At 39.4% G+C, this 24,238-nt stretch overlaps 1 protein-coding gene across 3 annotated transcripts in view; it reads right to left on the minus strand.

Moving 5' to 3' along the window:
• Col12a1 (collagen type XII alpha 1 chain) overlaps positions 1 to 24,238 on the minus strand; it is a 121,880-nt gene that overhangs the window by 6,114 nt on the left and 91,528 nt on the right. For all 3 annotated transcript variants that reach the window (XM_029542915.1, XM_021207140.2, XM_021207141.1), the window contains 13 exons: positions 23,195 to 23,304; positions 16,307 to 16,456; positions 14,216 to 14,293; positions 12,490 to 12,576; positions 10,766 to 10,819; positions 10,186 to 10,281; positions 9,361 to 9,414; positions 8,822 to 8,875; positions 5,615 to 5,668; positions 4,176 to 4,247; positions 1,131 to 1,166; positions 956 to 1,022; positions 89 to 277 (listed from right to left, as the gene is read on the minus strand). In XM_029542915.1, the coding sequence (XP_029398775.1) occupies positions 89 to 277; positions 956 to 1,022; positions 1,131 to 1,166; positions 4,176 to 4,247; positions 5,615 to 5,668; positions 8,822 to 8,875; positions 9,361 to 9,414; positions 10,186 to 10,281; positions 10,766 to 10,819; positions 12,490 to 12,576; positions 14,216 to 14,293; positions 16,307 to 16,456; positions 23,195 to 23,304 (1,101 nt within the window). The remainder of the gene's footprint in view (positions 1 to 88; positions 278 to 955; positions 1,023 to 1,130; positions 1,167 to 4,175; positions 4,248 to 5,614; positions 5,669 to 8,821; positions 8,876 to 9,360; positions 9,415 to 10,185; positions 10,282 to 10,765; positions 10,820 to 12,489; positions 12,577 to 14,215; positions 14,294 to 16,306; positions 16,457 to 23,194; positions 23,305 to 24,238) is intronic.

A 24,238-nucleotide genomic window follows, 5' to 3' on the forward strand; every position in this document is an offset into this window, starting at 1 on the left:
CACACACACACACACACACACACACACACACACACACACACACACACACGTCCTTCCTTTATCACTGCAAAAAGTCATAAAGGCCGACCTCGTTCACCAGGGGGTCCTTGCATCCCAGGCGTGCCAGGGAATCCTGGTCGACCCCCAGGCCCTGGTTCTCCTCTAGCTCCAGCACTGCCAGGGGGTCCTGGAGGCCCTGGTGGGCCAGGCTGGTTTCGACTTGAGTGGTAATCATTTGGAATCTGGTTCAGCATCTGATTGAATCTGCTCATCTGGCCTATAAATAGAAAGACTTGTTAGAAAGAAACCAGGAAGGGAGGGGGCACATAGGGGATCTGTTTTCTCTTAGCACCTAGCTCTTGTGCTCTAATGAGTACAAACATTAAAAATGAGATGCATCAGCCACCCTGTTGAAAGTGACCCTTGATCATCGGTCATCAAAAATGATGACTACCATAAGCTTTGTTACCAATAAGAGTCATCAGAAGGTGGTAACTCTTTGACATACATTGCCTTTCAGTGTGTCAGATGATGTCACTCCAAAGGGAACTCCTTTGAAATTGTGGCAGTGTGTCATTTCTCTACGTACCTAAAGGAATGATGCCCAGCTGATAATACGGGCTGAGAACTTCTGTTAAGTGCACATTGAAAAGTTACTATATTTTGGGCTTCGTTTCCAAGCCCAGTGATTCACTGGGTTTAGAACCTGATCACAGACCTCTCTTTTCTTACAAACAAATTAAGTAATTTGTGGGCTGTGTTTCTCAGGACTGTGCTGTGAAAAGCACTAATGAAACTTCAGAGGGTGAGCCCCGAGTTCAAGGCTAGCCTGAGCTCCATCTTAAGGCACAAAGCTGTACTAGTTTGAAACAGTTCCAATCAACTCTGTGACTCAAGTTCTGTATTTTCCCCTCGACTGCTTTAACCGTTGTTCAAATGGTGAAGAGTTAATTACCGCTGATCAGCTGTTCGCAGACTTGTCTTGCAACTGCTCGCATCATGTTCTGGGAAGCGATGTCTCCCTGGTTAATTAATTTTAAAAATAATCATTAAAATATTATTTCTATAACTTCAGAGTTAAATGTTTAACACTTGAAAGAAAATGAAGTCTAATTTTAAGAAATACATACCCTATCGCCTTTTTCTCCTTTTAACCCAGATTGACCCTGAAACACAGATATTTTATATTTAGAAACAGGAAGAGATGATCTAAAACAATTGTCCTCAACCGTCCTAACACTGTGACCTTTTAATACAGTATCTCATGTCTTAGTGACTCCCAAACCATAAAATTATTTTGTTGCTCTTTCATAACTATAATTTTGATACTGTTATTAATCATAATGTAAATATCTGATATGCAGGATATCGGATATTCAACCCCTTCCTTTTTCTTTGGTGCACAAGGGGGTCAAGCTAAGAACCACTGATCTAAAATGTCACATAGACAGCAATGATGATATGACGGCAGAGCCTGTTGCCTGATAAACCAGCAACGTGGTACATCACATTAAAACCACACCACTAACATTTTCCTTTACTGTAAAAATAACTGAATCTCCCACCAAAAAAGGGCCTTCCAAAACCTTGATCAGACATGCGTTTTAGAACAGCAGTTACAAAAGCTATGAACCATTCACCACGTAGACTTGCAACTGAAACGTGTGCACTTGAACTCAAACTGCACTTGAACTATCACACTTTAAGTTACCATGGTTACTTAGCTCAGTTGCTTATTGTGAAATACACAAAAGCCTGACATCCATTCACTTCCTGGAAGAACCAATAAAGGACTTCCTGTCAGCTCCCTAGATAAATGTGGAGCTCATTCTTCCTCCAATTAGTTTTTATACATTGGGTAGAAAAGAAAACAGATGTTTTTGTCTCTTAATTGATCTCACATCCAAACAACCAAATAATCTTTATCGTACTCAGTCAGAAGCCCATCCCTGTCCAAGAAAGCTCCTTGGAGGGCCCGAACTTCCTAGTTTTTCATAGTATTTTTTTCAAACTGCAAACTACCATTACAGAAGGAACATCCAAGTCATTAACAACTCTGATAGTGGGATACTATTCCAGCCAACCCAACTTGTACTGTTTCCATGGAAACCAATTCATTCTAATCCCAGTTTAGTGTAATGATTCCAATATCCTCTTATCTGACCTCCCTCCTTTCTGATTTTGCTCTTATCAGATGCCAGAATGGGAATTTTAAAGAAAAAGTAGATTATCTCACTTGTTTACCCTGAGACATGAATGGTGTACAGTGAATTATAATTATTGTAAGAAAAAACTTGTGTTTGGCTTCCTCATTACAAAAAGAATTAATTTTTTGTGGGATTGCTAATATTGAAAATGGAACATTATGAAACTACAGTTATTATTTTTTATTTCTTGCTCCTCTGAAATGTTTCTGACTTAAATTTTCAATTTGTTCCTACTCTAAATTGTTTAAGCTTTTTGAGAAATTGATACATGGGTACTGCATTTCGATCATTACCTCCCCCCCAGCTCCTCTCATGTATACCACTCCTCCTTCTCAATTATTACACACACACACACACACACACACACTCATACACACACTTATACACAAACACAAACACACATACTCATACAAACACACACTCATACACACACACATAAATACACACTTATACACACACACATACACACATACATGAGTTCATTTAATGTTTCTCATATGTGCATGTTTAGGAGTGACCACTTGACTGCCTATTGCCATTGACTGCCTATAATTCTTCATTTAGGAGTAAGACCTTGTAAAATCCCCCAATACATGTTGGCACATCTCATGGTATTGTCCTGCTTAGACAACAATATTGTCAAAAATTCACAGAAATCGCTTCCCTGTCATCATGTCCGTGATCTTGTAGAAGCAGTTTTACTCCCAGTCACTAGCAATCCCATCTCAGCTAAAAGCAATAGGATGCTCTGGGCCTCTGCTAGCCTAGGTTAGCCTCATCTAATGCAAAGTAAAACATGAAGGGTGTGAAGCCTGATGGCCATTTCAAATACTTGTAGATATGTTAGAAACCCCCAATTCAATCGGAAGATACTAATTTGAAAGCACATGCTAGGTGTGGTGCTATTGCAATTTTTATTTCCAACCAAAAGAGTGAGGAGGAGAGAGAGAGATAGACCATGCATAAACTGAGAAAGGGTCACACTAGAAAAAGTAAAGTAACCAGCTGAAGTTTGGCCTCTGATGTATTTGTTTGTGCTAAGTGTTGAACCAATGGCCCTACACAGGCTAAGCTGACACCCCAGCACTGAGCTACACCCTCAGTCTAATAAAGAATTTTGTGTGCACATTCATGTGCGTGGTGAGAGCATTTGCATATACATATGCACCTGTGTTGCACAGCACACATGTGGAGGTCTGACGACAGCCTTGGATGTGCATCCTTAACTTCCACATGATTTGAGACACGGTCTCTTTGCTGTTTGTCCACTATGGATGCCAGATACCTTACCTAAGAGCTCCCAGGGACCCTCCCATTTCTTCCTCCCATCTCTTGTAGGAACACAGAGAGGGTAGAAACTCATGCTACATGTCCTGGTTTTGTAAGTGTCCCGGAAACTCAAACTTAGAACCTCATGCTTGGATGGCTAGCATTTTTACCTCTAAGCCATCTCCCTAAGCCCCAATAAATACTTTTAAGACTGGCCTGATGCTCCAGAATCCTCAATTATGGAGCTAGAAAAAAAAATGGTGTATCTGGGTAGCAGGTATCAAAGGGTTAACATTCATCCCCTGAGGATGAAGGCGCCCTGCACTCTGATCATGTATTTTTATGTCTTAAACAGCATACCATTTATAAATAAAAAAAAAAAAGAATGATTTTGCTGACCCAGCTCTGAAGCTCAGAGTGTTTATACAGTGCAGAAAAATGTGTCTTGGCTCACAATCCCTTCCTCCTTTTAAAGAAACCGAGGACCACAGTTTTCATCCCAGGATATTATAGCAGCCCAGCAGGGGGAAGAAACGACTTTAGAACTGTTCCCGAGTCAAATCCATGGGTTTATCGTGGTTTCAGCAGCTGCTCCTACATACTTATGGCTGAGATAATCTAAATATGCCCAAGCCTTGGGGTTTTCATTTGTCCACATCCACAGGAGAATGGAATCAGTAGAGATGCAAAACTACTTACAGGTCTGCCATGATCTCCAGGTTTTCCTGGTTTCCCACTTGGCCCTGTGACTCCTGGAGAGCCTGGGGTTCCCTACAACCACAGACCAAGAAAGCGAATGTTATGACAAGGAAAAAATCCTGGCCACAGTAACTGAAGAATTGCAGCCAGACTTAAAACCGTTTAAAAGAAGCAGAATGCCATTGCACAGTAAGGAAGAGGAAAGCCACGTTTTCAGGTAACATGAGGGGAGAAATCTTGGAATTTCTGTCTGAAATGTATCTTGAGACCAATAGAAAAATACATGCATACCTATAACCAGCTTCACAATTTATAGACTACAATCACAGTACATTTGTTATGAAGGCATATTTACAGAATTAAAACTCCTAAATTTTTAGTTTATTTCTGAAGATAGATAGATAGATAGATAGATAGATAGATAGATAGATAGATAGATAGATAGATAGATAGATAGATACTACAAAAGACAGGCGTGGAAACATTGGCTAGTGGGGGATTAAGGAGGTGGCTGAATTTATCCTCCTTTAGCCTCTCTTCTGGAGATCATAGAAGAGTCTAGAAATCCTTCCTCCTCAGGGACATTCCCCAGGCTCCAAGTCTCTCCCTCCAGTCAGCACTCCTCACTTCACCAAAACCACAAGAATCCCTCCCTGTTGCTTTTAAGTCTAATTGCAAGCATTTCTGCTATATATCTACTGGGCTATTTATAATATGATGTCCAATGCGTCATGTTCTAAAGCCTACCACTTCCATTAAATAGAATCATAGATTTTAGAAAATATTTCTCTAAATGTATGCAAAGTTGAGCTCTGTAGTAAATACCTAGGCTTAATATTTATTTAAACTATTCTTACATGAAAACACATGTATTAAATATAAATAGTAAAATCAAATAAACATATGTTCTGGAATCTTCCAATCTTGCCATGCAGACAGGGAGCATAACCAGTGTCTCTATCCCATTGTAATATCACCTACAGATTGTTCTACTTGAACAAGTTTCAGAATCTATCTTCAGTTTCCTCTACACAAAGCATAAGAAGACCGTTTGTTTAAGATGTAGATAAAACCTACCTCTTCAGAATGACCGGTGGTTGCTCATGAATACTGTCCTTAACATTTAAATGTCACAGAGCTCAGATTCAGGAGGTGACCACTGAAGAACTGAATCTAACATATCGCTAAAGAGAAAAATCAAGAGACCAACCAGACAGTGGCCAGGTCAGTCTGAGATTTTTCTGAAACAGAACTTGAAAAAGCATCTGTGTGTTTTGACACATCTGTTTTCTCTAGAACATTTTGATTCATAAATCAAAAACAAATGGCTTATGTATCAATATTCCCCATAGCACTGAGGGGGTAAAACTCAAAATGGGAGGAAAGGAAAAGGAGGCTGGAGACCATGGTCAGGGCAGTGTAACCCACTCGGCTCTTACCGGCGGCCCGGGGGGACCTCTGGGCCCCATTGCACCATCTTTTCCAGTGAAACCCTGTTGTAAAAATGAAAGTACAGGTTAGGAAGGAAACAAACGTGTGGAATGAGGCTAAATGGATCATTAAGGGTGATAGGGTCATAAGAAGGGCTGAGTACATGGTCGTGTTTGGTAGCTAAGCTTTCAGTATGAAGACCAGCATACCAAAATAACAACAACAACAAAAATATCTCATTTCAATTAGCATTATACTTTTACAGAGTAATTAGTTCCTATGCTCCTTCATTCGTATAGCTATAAGCAAAACTAGTTCAAATGCCAAACTAATTTTTCAAAGAAGGCAGATTCTAGTTTTTAGTTCTTCAAAAGTACAAAAAGAGATGAAGGGAGCTTGCCTCTGCCAATTAAAGCCACCCTCTGAAAGGGATCAAACTGTTTTAGCTGTCCTACACTCAAAGAGGAAAGGAAGAAGTCTTCTATTCTCTCAGCCAGAGTTAAATGTTCTCTCTTCATCACAGGGCTGAGCTATGTCAGTGTGAGCAACAAGGAAAGGGCAGGCGCATCTCCCTGCAGGGCTGCCCTTTGGCTCCTGTGTCCACACTGGTGTGTTCTTTCCCTCTGTACAGTGCCAAACGACCTCTGTCTGGGGTGAGTCACCCTGCTACCTAGTTAGCGTTCATTCGCAGCACCAGATCTCTGAAACCCAGCCGAGGACTTCTGAGTCAGTTGGCTGTTTATGCTTGCCGCATTCCTCTGTCAGAAGTGATTTTTGTCCCATTTTCCACAGAGAATAAGAATGATCGGTACCAGGCAATGGTGACTCCGTGCCTGTAATTCTAGCATTTGGGAGGCTGAGACAGGAGGATTGCTGTGAGTTCTGGGTCAGCTTGGTTTTGAAAAATCAAGCCATGAAAGAATTATTATGTTGTCCATAATTATTCAGCCTCTGTGTTTCTTAGTCTGCTTACTTCACAATAGCAGAAATTTAGAAGGTTTCTTTTAAGGGAATTTTAGAAATACTCCCATATCCCCCAAAACAAATCTTTTCAGAAACTTAAAGGGATAAACTTTCAGTTTGCTTTCTGAAGAAGTTATGTCCACTTAACAAAAACCAGACTCAGAGTCCATCTGATACAAAACCAACATTACTTCTGAGAGACACTTAAAAAAACCAAAGTGTTCCAGTAGCTCTGCTGGGCCAGGTCTTCCATCCAAACGGATCCAAGTGCTACCACTAATCTCTCTTTCTCTCACCCTGTAGGAAGGATCAGACTTTTAATAATCTAGTCATGCTTAGAACTTCCTGGTCACCTGTTTCTTTGAAGGGACATACCTAAGTTGGGATGAGGGGGATTTAATCTGATCTCCTTAAATGGGCTATCTCAAGCCACCTGCAGACATTATGCTTTAACTCTTAGCTTCAATTCTGACTGTAGGCCTGCAACTGTTGTTACTATATTCACCCGCATCATGGTGTCAGAAGAGACTAGGGATCGTTTCATATAAATATGCATATTAGATACAAGTCCATGGGGTTCTTCTGTGGTTCCTCATCCACCACAGTCCCCGTCCTCACTGTACCTGCAGAGCCTGCCTCACCAGGGCCCTCTGCCTCACCTTCCTCCTGCATCCCTCTCTCACTTCCTGCTACTTTCTTATTTATTTCTTATTTTTGTTAGTCAAGATCCCCATACCTACAGCCCCTCTTACTGTGTAAAGCAGTGTATGTCTCCCCCCCTCAGTGCACCTGCTTTTAGCCTCAGAGGCAGTTTACTAAGCCATAGGCACATGAGTAGAGCCATGGAAGAAACATGGGAATTAGTTCTTAAATCCTTTCCTCATTTTTCTCCCAGGAGACAAGAGTGGTCTGTCCACAGTTTGACATGGGTTGGAGTTTCAGAGGGAGAAACTTCCTAATCCCTCACCCTTCCCGGTGCAATGGTGACAGGATTGGCTTCCTGATTGCCTGTTGTAGGGGCCAACCTCAGAACCCCACCATCACCATCTGAAGCACACACTGGGATGGACTGTGATGTGCACAGCGAGCCCTCGACAGCAAGTCGGCCCACTGCCACTTTCTCGGTGGCAATATTCATTTTTATTTTCTTATTGGAAAGGCTGGAGTTCATTGGTATTCTCACTGTTGCTCTTCATTATAAAGTAAAAATTGAACAATACTGCCCAAATTCAGCATTGTCAAAAGATGCTGAAGTGCTAATATGTCACTTGAGTCTCCAAACTCCTTATTGGAGTCAATGACTTGCTCTTTGACTTGTGTGTTTCTTGCAAATGTCAGAAGAAGCACGGAAACAACCCTAGGGAGCATGTCACACACTATTCTGAGTTACCTTGGTGAAGCATTGCTCCTACTGAGTGACACCTCCTTGCCAGTGATTACAGATATTAAGGTTAACAAGTCATATGTTTCTTGACAACAGATACAGTACTAGCCCTTTTGGAGAATGTTACTAGTCACAATTTAGCCCGATTGACAAAGTGCAGACAACCCTCATCTTATTTAAACTATAAAATGTTGAAAAGCTGTAAGTTCCGTGGACTTTGAGCAATTCTAACATCTCTAAATTCTTCTTATTTAAAGCATCTTGGTCTCTTATTAAAACAGATGTTTCCATAGTATTGGTGAATGAAGCATAAATGCCATCCATGTTCACTAGGTTACCCATTAGCCTGTCCCAGAAAAGAGTGACCTTCCTACCTTGTTGTCACCCTGAGTCAAAGGCAAATGTGGATGCTGCCACAAACATAGATAGTCCCTAAGTACCAGCTCCTCACACCAGCATCAACCTCAGAAGTGGGTGACCCTTGTCTTCTAAAGATATAGAGTTCTCCAGGGCTTCAAAAAAAATGCTATGAAAATGAAGGCTACTTACTCCCCAAGTTATTAAAATCTGTCTCATCTTAAAGATTTCAATTTTAAGATCTAAATCAATTGCCTACATCTCTTGAATGCCTTTCTGATCAGTTACTCTTCAATATATAACTTTAAAATTCTCAACATTAAAATTTCAAGCACTTCCCCCCAAATCCCATCAATTTCTTTAAGAGAACTCAAGATGGATCTGATGCTGAATGGTCCACCAATACCATCTTTGAAGCTACCCACAAGATATGTGAGCTCTACCTCTCCAGACATGCAAACAGGATGGGGGGGGGTCTGTAATTAAAACATATTCATGGCCCAAAACTTACTCTGTCTCCTGGTGGTCCCATTGGTCCTGGTGGGCCAGGTAATCCTGGGGTTCCCTACACAGAAGGGAGCAAGCAATTAGTGTGCAATAATACACTGTGTAAAAGAAAAAAATGATTCTTAGTGTTCTTCAAAATATTTCCAAACAAAGTTTGAGGGCTCTAAAAAAAACAAAAAACAAAAAACAAAAAAAAACAGAAGAGGATGGCCAAACACAGGGCCAGGCATATAGACATTGGTCAGCAAGGAGGTATTAGAATTAAACAGTATACCCTTGAAGAGTAAGAACAGAGTATGAAATTCAAGTCCAGAAAAGCACACATGCAAGCTACCCCTTGCTAATTAACCTTGGCTCTCTTCTTTTTAATTAATGAATTTTCATATAATATATTCTGACCATGAGTTGCCCTTCCTCCAGCTCCTCCCTGCCCCCACCCCCGCACCAAACTCCACCTCCTTTCTCAAACAAATTTGCAACACTCAAAAGACAACTTTTTCAACAGAGCATTACAGGTAAGAAGGGGTAATTTTGAGAACTCACTGTCCGTCCCGGAAGCCCTGGCTCTCCTGCATCACCTTTCATTCCCTGGCGACCCTAGAGTGGGCAATGAGAAGGTGGTTCTCAGGTATTATGGAAATTAAATTTAAAAGAAGGAATTGAGTCACTTATGCATTTTTATCACTCTATGGGGATTCAGAGACAAGCACGTAAGTCTATTTTAAAGGAACATGAATGACCCCCCCTTCATTAACGCTCAGTCTCTATCCAGCAAATGCCATTTATGGTTTCTACTTAATGTTATGATACTGTTATATAGTTTGGGGACAATATATCTACTTTGAAAGAACATAGTTTAACAAAAGTGCATTACTTTCAGGAAGTTTCTGAGAGACCAAATACATAAAACAATTTTTCATAGTTACTGATTGCATGTCCCATTTACACATCTAAAATAATATTCATCAGATGATACCAGCTGAGTAACTAACCTTGCATTCGCCTAGAAAACATTTGCACTCAGAACAACATAGAAAATACTGCATGTAAACCAGTCTGAGTGGCTCAGGTCTGGCATCCCAGATGCTCAAGAGACTGAGGCAGGAGAATCACAAGTTCAAGTCCTGAACTGACCACAGAGTGAGCTCAAAACCCTGTCTAAAAATAAGAAGCTTATAACGGGTCGGGGGTGTAGCTCAACGGTAGAGAGCTTGTATAGCATCTGTGAGGCTCTAGGTTCAAAACCTGATACCAAAAATTGCTGATGGGAGACATAACAAAACAAGGAAAGAAAGAAAAAAATATGTTTCACTTAAATACATTGTTAACCCAACATTTTCATTTACAGTAGAAAGCTTTTATGTTTACCTGTTCTCCTGGAATGGAGAGTCCATTGGGTCCCTGGGGACCTGGAGGACCCTGGGGGCCTGGAGGGCCAGTATCTCCACGGGGACCTGGGGGCCCCTAAAATATATTAGGAAAAGAGAAAGAGGAAAGGGGTGATGTAATGCCCCCCAGTAAGAACATTCAGAAGCTTCTCATCATAGCCTGAAGGCAGAATTGATTACTTAGTCTTCATCAACATTTTAAAATATATACATGTATAAAACTCTACTAAGGCCATACCCTTTCATTCCCTTTTGTACACCTTCAAAAGGTGGTGCCATGAATTCACAACAAAACCTACATTTCAACAAATGTCCTGTTAAAGGCGGTCTTTTTAAAGTAAAAACCATTATATGATATGTGCTATATCTGTATTCACATATTCCCATGAGTTCAAATTTCCACTAGATTGAATCTACACTCCTTGTTCATTATGTCTGAAGCCAAGAATAGTGATGAAACTTGATGTTACTTAACCAGAAGTAAGTGGCCCAAGGTCAAATACCACCTCCAAGGGAATTTAAACAACTAGATAGCCATTGGAGCATTAAAATGTACTTACAACTGCCCCATTGATGCCTCTTTCACCTCTGGGACCTTTTGCACCAGGTCCTCCCTAAAACACATAAGAAGAACACATTTTGGTGTGAGCATAAGGAATTCAGAAATTGATACATTAAAAAGTGTTTCAAGAAGTAATGTGCTCGCTAAACGGTCAATACTTACACAGATACTTGCGAAATATTAAAGTAAAGCTATCACATTATGGCCGGGATACAGCTCTATGGAAAATCCTTGCCTAGCATGGACAAAGCCCAGGTTTGAGCCCCAGCATGACTAAGAAATAAATTTGTATCATATAAACACACAGGCAAAGAGAATTTGAAAACTGTGCATTCTATGTTTCTTCTTGTTATATTCGCAGCACTTGAATAAAAAGGAAACTGCATTTGAGAATTATATGAATTATATTCTGCAAGGAAACTATCCAAATGTCTTAGGACCTCAGAGCATGTGCTTACAAACAAGAATTCAAGGAACAACAAATAAAGCCAAAAAAAAACAACCAAAAAACAAAAACATGATAGTAACATCAGAAAATGGTACCTCAAAACTAGAGAAAAAAACAGAGAAATATCTATCAGATCCAAGACGTATTCCAGGTGAATCTCAGATTTATGATACTAATTCCAGGGACATCTTGAATCCATATATAAAAAGTGCTTTGTAATTAACCTAAAATCAAGTTATTTTCTATAACCCCAGTATCACAAAGACTGGTGTTCTCAGTATCTGAGTTGCTCCTATATCAATAATCTATTTTCTTAAAAAAAAAAAAAAAAAAAAACAATGAAGTTAGAGCAATCACTTGTATTCCACAGTAGGGCTCACGTTAGGTATTACAAAGCAGGCCTAATCTAAAGAGTTACACACTGATGGACCAGTGTACTCTAGCGGAACTGCAGTCTTCAGTGTTCCACTTTCCATTTTTCTTAGTATCTCATCCCCATCACATAGTATCTAGTCATAGTCTCAGCATTCAAGTTATTCCACTCTCTGGTACTTGCTCTCAGAGCTTATACCATGACCATATATTTGTCATCTTCACGTGTTCACACCATGAGGTGTGCCTGCTACATCAGGTGCGTATGTTCTAAGTTCTACGTAAGTTGTTCTTGGACAGCCTCCCAAACCATGGTTATTCATACAAGAAACTTTAAGGAAATATAGTACACTTCCAAGTGCTTATATTTACAGATAGAAACCCAAACTTTGTTTTTAAGAGAAAAAGTCTTGAAGAGAGCCAATGTCATTATACCTGAGTAGCTAGAGAAATGGTCCAAGCACTAGAATAGAACTCTCTTATTTTTTTTAAAATACAATTGTTATTACATTTATTAATTTATTTGTTGGGGGCACATGTATGCATAGTACATGTGTGAAATCCAGAGGACAACCTGCATGAGTTAACACTTTCATTCTATCTTGTGGGTGTTAGGGATAAGACACAAGCCATTCGGTTTGGCGGTAAGCATCTTTACCCACTGACTCATCTTGCCAGCTCCCTAATTTTCTTCTTGATTTACTTCATTCCAGATCTTGAAATATATTATGAATATATATTATAAAGATGGCTGGAAGCTTAGCATACTCCAGCATTGAAAACAGAAATAGATAAAAAGCATTTTATGGCCACCATACTGACAAACAGGTGATCATGCCAAAGATCCCCCTCCAAAACAACTTTCAAAACAAAACAATAGGCAACTATGACTGTTTTCTTACTGCAGGGCCTGGAGGGCCTGGAGGTCCAACGCTGTCCTGTGTACATGTGCAAGCATTCGGAAGAGCGGGGCATTTTGCTTCATCTCTCTGAAATTTTGAAATGATTATTTGCATATAAACTCAGTGGGACACAGAGGGTGACATCTCATCCACCAGCCCTACTGACACACATGAGAATCTGTTTCCCAACTGGAACAAGTAACTGCTAGTTAATCATAGCTTAGAAATGGTCTAACATCAGAATTTGCTCAGCCCCTTTGTGCTATACTTGAGCAACCCACACATAACAAAGTAATGTTAATAAGATTAGCAGGAGCCCTGGTGATTTAGCCCAGTTTTCCTTATTTCCTGTTATAGAAAATGATGTATATCTTTAAAAATCAACTCCTATTTTGTTCAGGGAAAAAAAAAATGCAAAGCCCTTTCCGTGGTCTCCACAACTCTCCCTGTTCTGTAAGCCAGCACATGTGTCTCACTGTGGGCCACAGGCTACTTTACCTTCATGTGTCTCAGAAAGCTAGAGCACACTGAGAGTTATAGCCAGAGTCTCCCTCTACCATCCACACAGCTTGGTCCCTCGCTCTACTGGGTCCTCTGCTTACCTCTCTCATCACTGAAAGTTGATGGCGCCCCCATCGCTCCCCCTGCCTTTACCTGTGCTTGGTTTTCATACCAAGGCCCCTGCTCTGCAGCAGAACCCAGACCATACTTAGGTTATCTAAGGAGTATTTGTCCCAGGACCTCCAGGAAACGCCAAAACCTAAGGATGCTAAAGTCACTCATATAAAATACTGTAGTTTTTGCATGTAGCCTAAGCATACCCTCCTGCATGCTTCGGATCATGTCTAATTACTTAGTATAATGTAAGTGCATGCTTCGGATCATGTCTAATTACTTAGTATAATGTAAGTGCTAGGAATAGCTGTCACATCAAGCTATTTAGGAAGTAATAGCAATAAAAACGTCTGTATGAGGTTGACAAATATCCCAGTTAGGAAAGCATTAAAGCAAAAAGTATGCTTATAAGTTCAATAGATTCAGTCTCTTTAATATTCCCAGTCTGTATTTGGTTAAGCCCACACAGGAGAAGCTCAGACTCACTCACAGAAAGCCAATGCATCTAATTTTTAATTTTTCTCACTGGCTTTCACAGATACTCACTTTTTACTGCTACAACACCGTCATATTGAAGAGTTGATGGTTTATAATAAATGTTCACTAAATATTTAATACTATACATTTATCTGGCAGATGTGTGCAGCTGTGCTTGCCAAACACATATCATATCATATCACCAACACTGAACTTTATAATTATTACCTACATACCACATGTATGTACATTTGTATGTATGTATGTATGTATGTATGTATGTATGTATGTATGCATTCCTTCCATCAAAAGATCCATAGTAACCCAGAAAAGTGATAGCTTATTTAGGAAAAGGCTGTTAAGCAGTGGGAGGTCTGCAGTAAGTAGGTTTATCAGACACATTGACTCAGCATGATTTTCCTGGCTGTTGTTGAGAGAATTTCCAGATATGGTCTTGTACATTCCTATCCTTCCTTCGGAGCTCTGGCCTGAGCTGTGGTAACCAAAGAGCACACACACATCGCATGTCCCTGGGATCCAATCTGCAGCTGTTGAGTGCTATTTCCTCTCCCAGACCATTTGCATGAGAAGACCTCTGTCTTGGGGATTTAAAGCCAGGGCAGGGTTTACTCACCCTAGAGGGAATGTCACAGCATCTATCTCTACTGGTCCACACTGGGCTGCAGACAATGTCAAAGCTCTGGATTTGGAACTGCAAATGACCAACAGTAACAGCTAAGGAAGCCGGTTTAAACGTTTTGTTTTTATTTAGTCATCATTCTATTTGTTTACATTTCAAATGTTATTCCCCCTTCCTGGTCTCCCTTCCACGAACCCCCTACCCCATCCCACTCCCTTTTGCATGTAAAATGGTTTGAACAGTTAAATCCCAGCAATTTCATGTAGATTCTCTCAAGAGCTTACACTTTTGAGAGCATTGTGATGCTTATGTGGTGAGGAAAATCATTAAACTGTAAGTCTAAAAGAGACAGAAACACAGAAACAGGAACTGGATCAACCAGCTCCTACTCCTGATCCACTGGCTGAAAAGAAATGTTTGATTGAGGTATTTAAGAACATTCATTTCTGTCTTTAGATTAATTTGAATACTATCCTCAATTAAATCAATCTTTTAAAGTGTGTCTTTGTAGAAACGTTACATTAAAGAAACTGCCACCTTCTTCTATGATTAATGATATTTGCTTTAGAAATTATTATCTAGGAATAGACTAATAATTTTGTTTTGTTTTGTTTTGTTGTTTTGTTGTTTTGTTTTGTTTTGAGGCAGATTTCTCTATGTAGGTTTAGCTGTCCTGGAACTCACTCTGTAGACCAGACTGGCCTCGAACTCAGAAATCCACATGCCTCTGCCTCCCAAGTGCTGGGATTAATAATTTTTAAGGCCCTCAACTGAGCTATTTCAGTGAAGCGTATGTCTGTCTTTTTAGAATTTAAGATGAAACTGTTTTAACAAAAGGAAAAATACTGTATAGATGCATCCATTCTTTGAAAAATCTGGTGTAGATTTTTTTTCTCTTCCTTCCTGGAGCCAAAAGGTACCATATAGGCTATTGGGGGAGAAAAGACATTGACATCTTACCCTGCTATCAATTCTACAAACTACAATACTCTGCTTCAGTAGAGGGAATTCAAAGTGTAAACCTAGTCAAAAACCCATGAATGAGGAGGTCTTAAGCCCTAGCGGTGAGCTTAATACAGTTCTTAAGTTGTCATGGTAATAATCTGCCTTCTAAATATTTATAGACGAATACTATCCCCAGCCTTAATCAGAGAAGTTTCTCTTTGCAAGGAATGGCAGTGAATGCAGAGATACAGGGCTGCTGAAGGCACTCAGAATACATGGTGGGGAGCGCTCAGTCCTGAGCGGTACATTTAGGCCACACTCTCCAGGGCCTCCTTCTATGGCCTCCTCTGTGGCCCAGGAAAAATTGCAGAAGAGAGGGTGGAAAGAATGTGAGACCTGGAAGACAGGGATAAGAGCTAGGAAACGTCCTCTGAGTATTACACAGCCAAAGCAATCATGTCACCATGACTATGGCTGTTTGCAACTGGCCTGCACATCAATCAGGGATCAGCAAGAGGTTCATGAGGCCCTGCCTCTCCCTGTTGAAGTACTAGCTACTGATAAAACTGTGTGAGAAGGGAAGACATGTTCTTCAGTTATGTAACCCCTGATGAGTCCAGCAGACACCAGTGACAAGTTCCAAACTATGGTCACATCGCCAATCCTGATTAAACTCAGTGCCCCTTCTTCCCCCTACCCCTAAAAAGGGAATGTACAAATTCAGACTAACAATTATTCGGGGGGGGGCCAAAGGACAGCCTCAGTTGTTCAGTTGTCTCTTCTCAAGTGTCATTTCATTTACTAATTATTTTTTGGGGGGGGGGGGGAGGATATCGTGATCTTGCTGGTAAGCACTTATCTGTCTTGTTTCTTTCCAGCATGACCTTGTTTTATAAGATTACATGGTGTTTCTTGGTGCCTGGGTGTCTTATGACTGCAGTAGTAAAAAGATATATTATCATATTCTCTCGGTAGCATGCTTTCTGAGTGTAACTTTCCACACCTTCAAACTCACTAACAAATTAAAACTCACTGAGGAAAAAACAAAAAACAAAAAACAAAATTGGCTGATTTAGAAAACACCGTGTCAATCTTACCGTAACGCACCAAGCAGCGAAAGCCTCACAGAGCTTTACTTACTGTGGCTGACTTCCTCTCTCCTTTAAGAAGTTTTCCAAGAATTTCATAGCCATCAGTTGTTATATTTCCAGCTTCTTTGATGTCTTTTTCTATAATTTCATAGCAGTCAACATAAATCTTGACACTCTTTGAGGTCACTACAATATGGACCTAAAAAGATAATTAATTTTCATTATAAAATTTCTCTCAAAAATAATAAGCTAACTTCTCCATTACTTTATGCCAATTCTTTATAAACTGTTTTTTTTTAGTTATTCTACTCTCATATAATATCTCAAGATTGCAGTTTCTCCTCCCTCTACTCCCAGTTTTCCGCCAACCTCCCCTCCCCAGCCATAGATCCATTCCTATAAACTGTTTCTTAAACCATTTTATCCCAAGCCAAGAGTCTTGGATTAAAAAGAATCCAAGACCCTAGGTTTCAAAATCAATGCCGTCACATGAAACTTTACTAGGCACTGACTGCATTTCAGAGTCTGCCACCATGTACATGGGTATAATTTCATATTTTCATACTGTGTACTCTCACCGAGACAAACAGAGAGGATGCAGTACATGAAAGAATTTTATAAACTGTAAAACAATGATCTAAATAGACGATAGTAGACCACTAATATATTTCATTCAATACAAAGGAGCTGTAGATATCTTCCACAAAAGTCGATTCTGACTCATTCACCACCATCTCTTCACTATGTATCTTACGGCTCTCTCTAAGGTAGCAAGAGCTAGCACATCATCTATAGTCAAACCCAGAAATCAACACAACTTAAGATTCATTTGAAGAAAGTAGCGCCTGTCGATTGTGTTGTATCTGCTATTGAAAATGGGTGACATTAGGAAATCTATTGGTACAGAAATTCAGCAAAACATTCCTTGTATTGAAGCAAGGAAAAGAATGATTGGGGCAAAGTGTTGGCTTCACACTTAGACTCATGGACCCCACTGTCTCAGCACAAAGACTTAAGCAAGAACTTGATGGATACTGTGAAAAGTTTGACAGACAGATGAAAAAGAACGGAAGTACTTCTCTGAAGCAGGTAGAATGGGAAGAATTTCTAAAGGTTTATTTTAAAACTAAATATTTTTCCTACAAGGAGCCATCACCAAAGGACTGGCTCATAACATCTGTGATAAATAGAAATTTCATGTTTTTATATACAAGTGATTCATAGCTTCCTAAAAATAAAGTTTAAACATCTGTGAGAAAATCAACTAACACTGATCTCAAGAACACTGCATAAGCATTTTCAGGATATTTAGTATCTAATAAATAATTTTAAGAAATTTATTGGTTCTTATGAACAACCACACAAACAAATGTTCACAGGGGTTATTTCAAAATCAAAAGGATTTTAACTTGTATCATTCAAAATACACTCATCTTTCATTGTGAACCATAAATCAGCACATCCTGGGAATACATTTCACTCTAATTTCTTCACTCTTCTTACTGCATTTTAAATGCATGCAAATTACATTTCATTGCAGATTCTTGATCTGTAGATCACTGTCCAAAGAATTCAGGATTGTGGTTGCTTGCACTGGGCCTGAAGAAGATTGGCCTGTCTTCTGTCAAGCATGGATATGGAGGACTCACAGAACCAGAGCCTACCCTGCTAAAAAGCTACTGGCTACTGGTAGACTTGGGGGTAGTGCAGGGGTTGTCTTCAATATATACTACATGTGAGTATTCCAGGCCACAATGAATACTTTGATACTCATGGTCACACAAACAGTTCTGGTTTAACACAACTGGTCTTAAGATAAAAACACAAGGACGTGAGTGTGAGAAAGGGATTTGTGAAGAGGAGCTAGACTGGTGGGAGTGGGAGGGAGAAAAGAGAGTGAGAGAGGTGAGAGTAACCCAGATGGCATTATATACATATATGAAGTTGTCAAGAGTCAGCTACATGTCCTTAAGTTATATAATTGGGTGGGGAGGGTTACTGGAGAGATAGCTCAGTTGTTAATACTTGCTGCTTTTCTAAAGGACCTGATTTCCTTGCCTGGCACAGAAATGATGGCGAACAACCACCTGTAATTCTAGTTCAATAGGATCTGACACCCTTTTCTGGCCTCTCTGAGCACCTTCCATGCATGCAATACTCATACACACAGGTAAATACTCATATGCACAAAATAAAAAAATAAAATAAAATAAAATAGTAAAATACGTTGAGTAGGAAAAAGAAAGGAAATGAAACCAATAGAGTATGAAGAAAATAAAGTTCTATATGGTCTGGTACAGCCTACCACAGACAAAGGCTACCTTCTGACTTAATCAGAACAGTTTCTCTTTGAAGTGAATGAAGGTGAATGAACAAGATGCTGAGAACAAAGGATGGTTGAGGGCTCCGTCCTAAATAAGACAATTGCACCACTCCCTTAAGGCTCAGAGAGTCCGATGGAAGAAGAGGCAGAAAGAATGTAAGACCCAGGAGATAAAGAGCAGAGCTACAAAAGCTAAGTGAGGCCTGGACACGGCAATCCTGCACTCACAACAGATGTGTGCTCTGGCACTGCGCCCAAAGACGTAAGCCCCTCCTAAACATCAACTATGAGTAAGGAACAAGATCACAGCACCTGGCACTTAAACTGTTGATCTGATGGCAACCACCAGTCTGATGGCTTGTTCTAAACTTAGGGTCATACAAATGGCCCAAATTAAACTCTGGTGAGCACTAAACTAACCAGAGATCACATGCCCCAGTACAGGGGAAGGCCAGGGCCAGGAAGCAGGAGTGGGTGGGTTGGGGAGCAGGGCAGGGGGAGGGTATAGGGAACTTTCAGGGAGGAAACTAAGAAAGGGGATAGCATTTGAAATGTAAATGAAAAAAATCTAATAAAAAAATAACATTTAAAAAAAGAAATTTAAAAAAGTAGAAATGAGAAACTGAAAAAACAGGGAATATATATTATGTATATATAATTTCATATGTATATTAAATTGTCAAACAAAAAATTATTAATAAAAAAGAAGACAAAAATAAGTGAACATAGAGAATCTGGGAAAAGAGAGAGCCAATGAAAAGAAAGAAATATGAAAAATATGAACACTTCTCTAGGAAAACAAACAGTACAAGGAAGGTAATGCCAAGAAAAATTTATCTTCATTTGCAATAATTAATTACTATCAGTAAAGATCTCTCAAAGTACTACTCTTTTGGCTTAAATAAAATGAATGGTTCCATGAAAGTTGGGAATTTTAAAATAGTTACAAAGTGTTTACAAGTTGTTCAGGAGATTAGATTCTTAGCGTCTCCAGTGACTGTAAAAGAAAAAATAAATTCATCCTTCTCAGCTTGCTATTCAATTGTAATTTTTAAAGCTTTATCAATGAGCCAAGGTTGTTCCTAAGAATGTTGCCAGAATCAACATCTTCTGATAAGGATGAGTCAAAGCCAATCATATCCCAAAATTTGCTTTCCCAAGGAGGAACTTATCTACTGCATTGCACCAAAACCTGCAAATTTTTTTTATTTTTTTATTTATTTATTTTTTTTTTTTTTGGTTTTTCGAGACAGGGTTTCTCTGTGTAGCCCTGGCTGTCCTGGAACTCACTCTGTAGACCAGGCTGGCCTCGAACTCAGAAATTCACCTGCCTCTGCCTCCCAAGTGCTGGGATTAAAGGCACGTGCCACCACGCCCGGCAACCTGCAAATTTTTAAGCAAGATTTTTTTTTCTCTGTGGCTGTGTTATTACTGTTGTCATCTACATCACTGTTGGCTTCCACAGCCAAAAGAAAGCCTCTTGTCTCTTTAAGCTAGATTAGGAAAGCCTTTCTCCATCCGTTTCAAGAATCTATAATTACCTATTCTATTGTGGATGGATAGGAGAGGGTTAAATTGGAGGATTAAACAGAAGGGGAAAAAAGGGATGAGGGAGGGAATATGGGGAGAGACAGCTTAAACAAAAGGACATCTGAGGATTCATACAGAAACCTAATACAGTAGAAGCTTCCTATAACATATACATATGTAAAGTCTAGCAAAATGGCACATCAAATAACAGAAGAAATATATCTTATCACCAAATAAAGCTTCCAGTACTGAGAATGGGTTATATCTAATCAAATGGTTGGCCAAAAGGGTCCTATGGGAGCCCCTAAACAACTCAGGCTATTGTCAAGAATATTGGTGATTCTCCACAACTGTCAACACGGTCTTATTGTTAAAGACAACTCCTAACTAACTGATTGAGTATGAATCAAGCTGGTACCTGCCTAGTGCCTTATGGAAAAGTTTTCTTGATACTAGAAGATACTCGACACACTACCAGAGGCGAAAAGTAAAAATCAACCCAGCTTCAATCCCTTCTATCTATTCTTAGGATCTGGCTTCAAGATGGACTGGTGCAATAGTGGCACAATGGTTTTTGGAGTAACCAACCAACATCTGTTCCATGAGAGGGAACCTATACCCAATACTGCTTGGGTGACTGAAAACCTAAAGCTAGATGACTTAAAGGAAAACAAAATACTACTGCTCTGCTAAAGTAATGTAGCAATAAAATGACTTCTAATGACATTCTGCTATACACATAGATCTGTGCCTTCCTTATCAGAGCAAGCTTCCTCCAACAGAAGATGAGAACAGATAGAGACCCACAGTCAGATATCGAGTGGAGTAAGAGACCTTATAACACTCGGCCCTAACTGGGATGTCTCCATCAAATCACTCCCCTTGAGGCTCAAGGAACTCTGTGGAAGAGGAGGCAGAGTTATAGCCAGAGGGAATGGAGGACATCAAGAAATCAAGGTCTTCTAGACACAGTAGGGCTGGCGCACATAAAAACTCACAAATACTGTTGCAGCACATACACAGCTTATATGGCTGTGCACTAGATGGGGTCCTAGGGATGAAAGAAAAAGTGAAGGCACACAACTATTCCTAACTGAGAAGCCATCTCCAATTGATAGTCACATGAGAAGAAACTCAGTTGTATCCAAGAGTCTTACTAAGGAAACAGCCCAGTCTTAAGGATAACCTCCAAGCTCAGCAACAGAAAATGAACTCAAAGGCATCTTTGAAGGTTCTGTGTCCCATAACATTAAGAGGTTTAGGGTTTTGTTTTGTTGGTTTGGGTTGGGTTGGGTTGGGTTGGGTTTTTTCTACCTTTCAGATCCTTTGTGTATATATTATGGCTTCCAGTTTGGGGTTTTTATGAAATCTCTGGTTATATGAATGTGTGTGTGTATGAGTGTGTATATGTGTGTGTGTGTGTGTGTGTGTGTGTGTGTGTGTGTGTGTGTGTGTGTGTGTGTGTGTGTGAGTGTGTGTATGTGTGTGTGTGTGTGTGTGTGTGTGTGTGTGTGTGTGTGTGTGTGTGTGTGTGCGCGCGCGCATCTACATCTATATGCATTTCTTATGCTTTTTCTTTGGCTCTTTTTTGTTTTGTTTTGCTATTTTGTCATATTCCAATCTGTTTGCTTTTAATCTTATTTTCCTTATTCCTCTTAGATGCCTAATTGTTTTCTATCAGCAAAAATAGAAAGGGTGTTAATCCAGATGGGAAGGAAAGTAGGGAGGAGCTTGGAGGAGGAGGGGGACAGGAAACTGTAATCAGAATAAAGTGTATGAGAAAAGTCTATTTTCAATAAAAGAAAAGAGAAATTCCCGAAGAACTAATAATTTTTACATACAGAGGGGAAAAGGGAATCTAATTCATAAACTGGAAAATGTATGGAAATAAATTAAGCATACCCAAGAGCATTAAGCAGGAAGAGGCTGCACTGACCTACACAAGCAAGAGAAAGCCTCTTCAGTTTCACTTGGGGATCATATTGAACTAGAAAGGTGTGTTTTTGTGTGTGGCTTGTCTTTTACCATGCCGTACATAGGAAAATTATATAGAATCAATCTAAAAAGTTGTATTCCTGTTAGCACAATCTCACATGTGGAAAAACAGCATTAAAAATGTATTCCTAAACTTGATTATTCCTTTTGTTTCTGATATATCCTGTCTCAACACTGTACTTTGTCAATTGATTTTCCCTTAGAAACCTGAAAGTTTCAATAATCCTCTGGTCACTGGCAAAAACTCAAGATCTCCAAGAATGGGAAACCATCTTAAATATCTCTTACAGATTTAATGTGGTTATTTAGAAAACTCTGTATTAAGAGAATGGTGTTCATGTAATAATCTATTACACATCTACCTTAATTATTCCATCAGTTATTATTAATTCTTATTAATAAATTCTTATTCTCCAGCTTGCTTGCATCATGTATTGTTTTAATAGGCAAGCACATAAAACGTTTGTTCTCTATAAAATGATAATATGACCAATTAAAATATAATCCATTAAATTATTAAGTTCATTAATATAAATGATAGAAATGTTTTCAGTAAAACGGTAAATAGAGTGGCTAGAGAGATGGGTCAAAGGTTAATGGCACTTGCTGTTCTTCCAAGGGACTTGAGTTCTCAGCTTCCAGGTCAGGTGGCATAAAACTGCCTGTAACTCCTGCTCCAGAGGGATCTAACACCTCTTCAGGACTGTAAATGCAGCCTCACATATACAGAATAAATTTACACAGACAAACTCACATACATATAAATGCCAATATATCTTAAAATGGAAAAAATGGTAAGCAGAAAATCAGACAAGTTTCATTACATATATAAATAAATATAATTATATGCATAACCATTGATTCAAACTTTGGAAAATATAGTGAAAATATATCAAAATGCTAGTGGAATTTACTGTTTTATTCAAATTTTATCCTGTGAATTGAGCAAATTATTTAAAATAAAAGTTTGTTTGGAGAAGGCATAACTAGAATTCTAATTTAGCTGAAACACAATAAAATAAATTAAGTTTTGATTTCAATTCATATTGTTATTCTAAAAATAAGACTCAGATAATCTTACATTTTTACCTTATGAAAGCTTCCATAAAATAATGTCTTCACTTCATCTGTGTCAAATGTAACAGTTTGTACCTCGCCTCTTGTATCCTTATTGAAGAAAGACAGTGTCTTGCTAGAAGCTGCAATCAAGATAAGATCATTGTTAAATTTCTATACTCGTGGCATGGTTTTTTTTACTCAAAGTATACAAATAGTTCTTGTTGGAGAAATTGAAAAAAAAAAAAAAGTTGAACATCTACCAGGGAAGATGTGCCCACTGGTACAGAGGTGGTGCAATAATGACAAAGTAGCCAATGACTTTCTGGTTGAATCCAAGGCCCACTGCATGGGAAGGATTTCAGGCCTGGAACCATATACCTGGTAAGGATCCCAGAGCTGAGGATGCCATAGGGCAGAGTCAGAGGAGGATCGACTTCTATTCTTTTATAAATGAGCACGGCATCAGACTACCTTCCATACTGGTCTATAGCCATATTTGGCGCTGCTTTCAGTTTTTGTCAGAGGAGCTTCTTATTGCTGCAGACAGAGGTTAACACTGAAACCCATAACTAGCTGAAGTACCAAGAATAAGTGACACGGGAGCATTCAGCCCTAACCGAAACATCTATATCACTGCTTCCAAGACTCGGGGAACACCGAAGAAGCACGGAAAAAGAATGAAAGTACAAATGTATAGAGAGATGTGCTGCAAAAACAAGTGTCTCCTAAATCTGGCATGGCAATTGCACTCTTGAGCTCACTGTGGTTGTGGTTACATGCACAATGCCTACACAAGATGGGGATCGTGAGTCCATTATCGTTTCAACATGGATAGAGGAGGACTCATGAGGCCATGAACAACTGTTGATGCCAATTAATGGCTGGTGATGGAGGAAGGCATCATTGTCTTCAGTGATGTAACCACTAAAATGTTGCCCAGAGTCCAATGAATAACTTCCCACTCGTTCTACTGTACGCAACCCCAATTAAACTCAGTGCTTTGCCAAAAAAAAAAAAAAAAAAAAAAAAAAAAAAAAAAAAAAGAGTAAGGGGGCTTTGCGGGGAGAAGCAGGG

The sequence above is a fragment of the Mus pahari genome, chromosome 10 (genome assembly GCF_900095145.1).
Source record: "Mus pahari chromosome 10, PAHARI_EIJ_v1.1, whole genome shotgun sequence".
Classification (NCBI taxonomy): domain Eukaryota; kingdom Metazoa; phylum Chordata; class Mammalia; order Rodentia; family Muridae; genus Mus; species Mus pahari.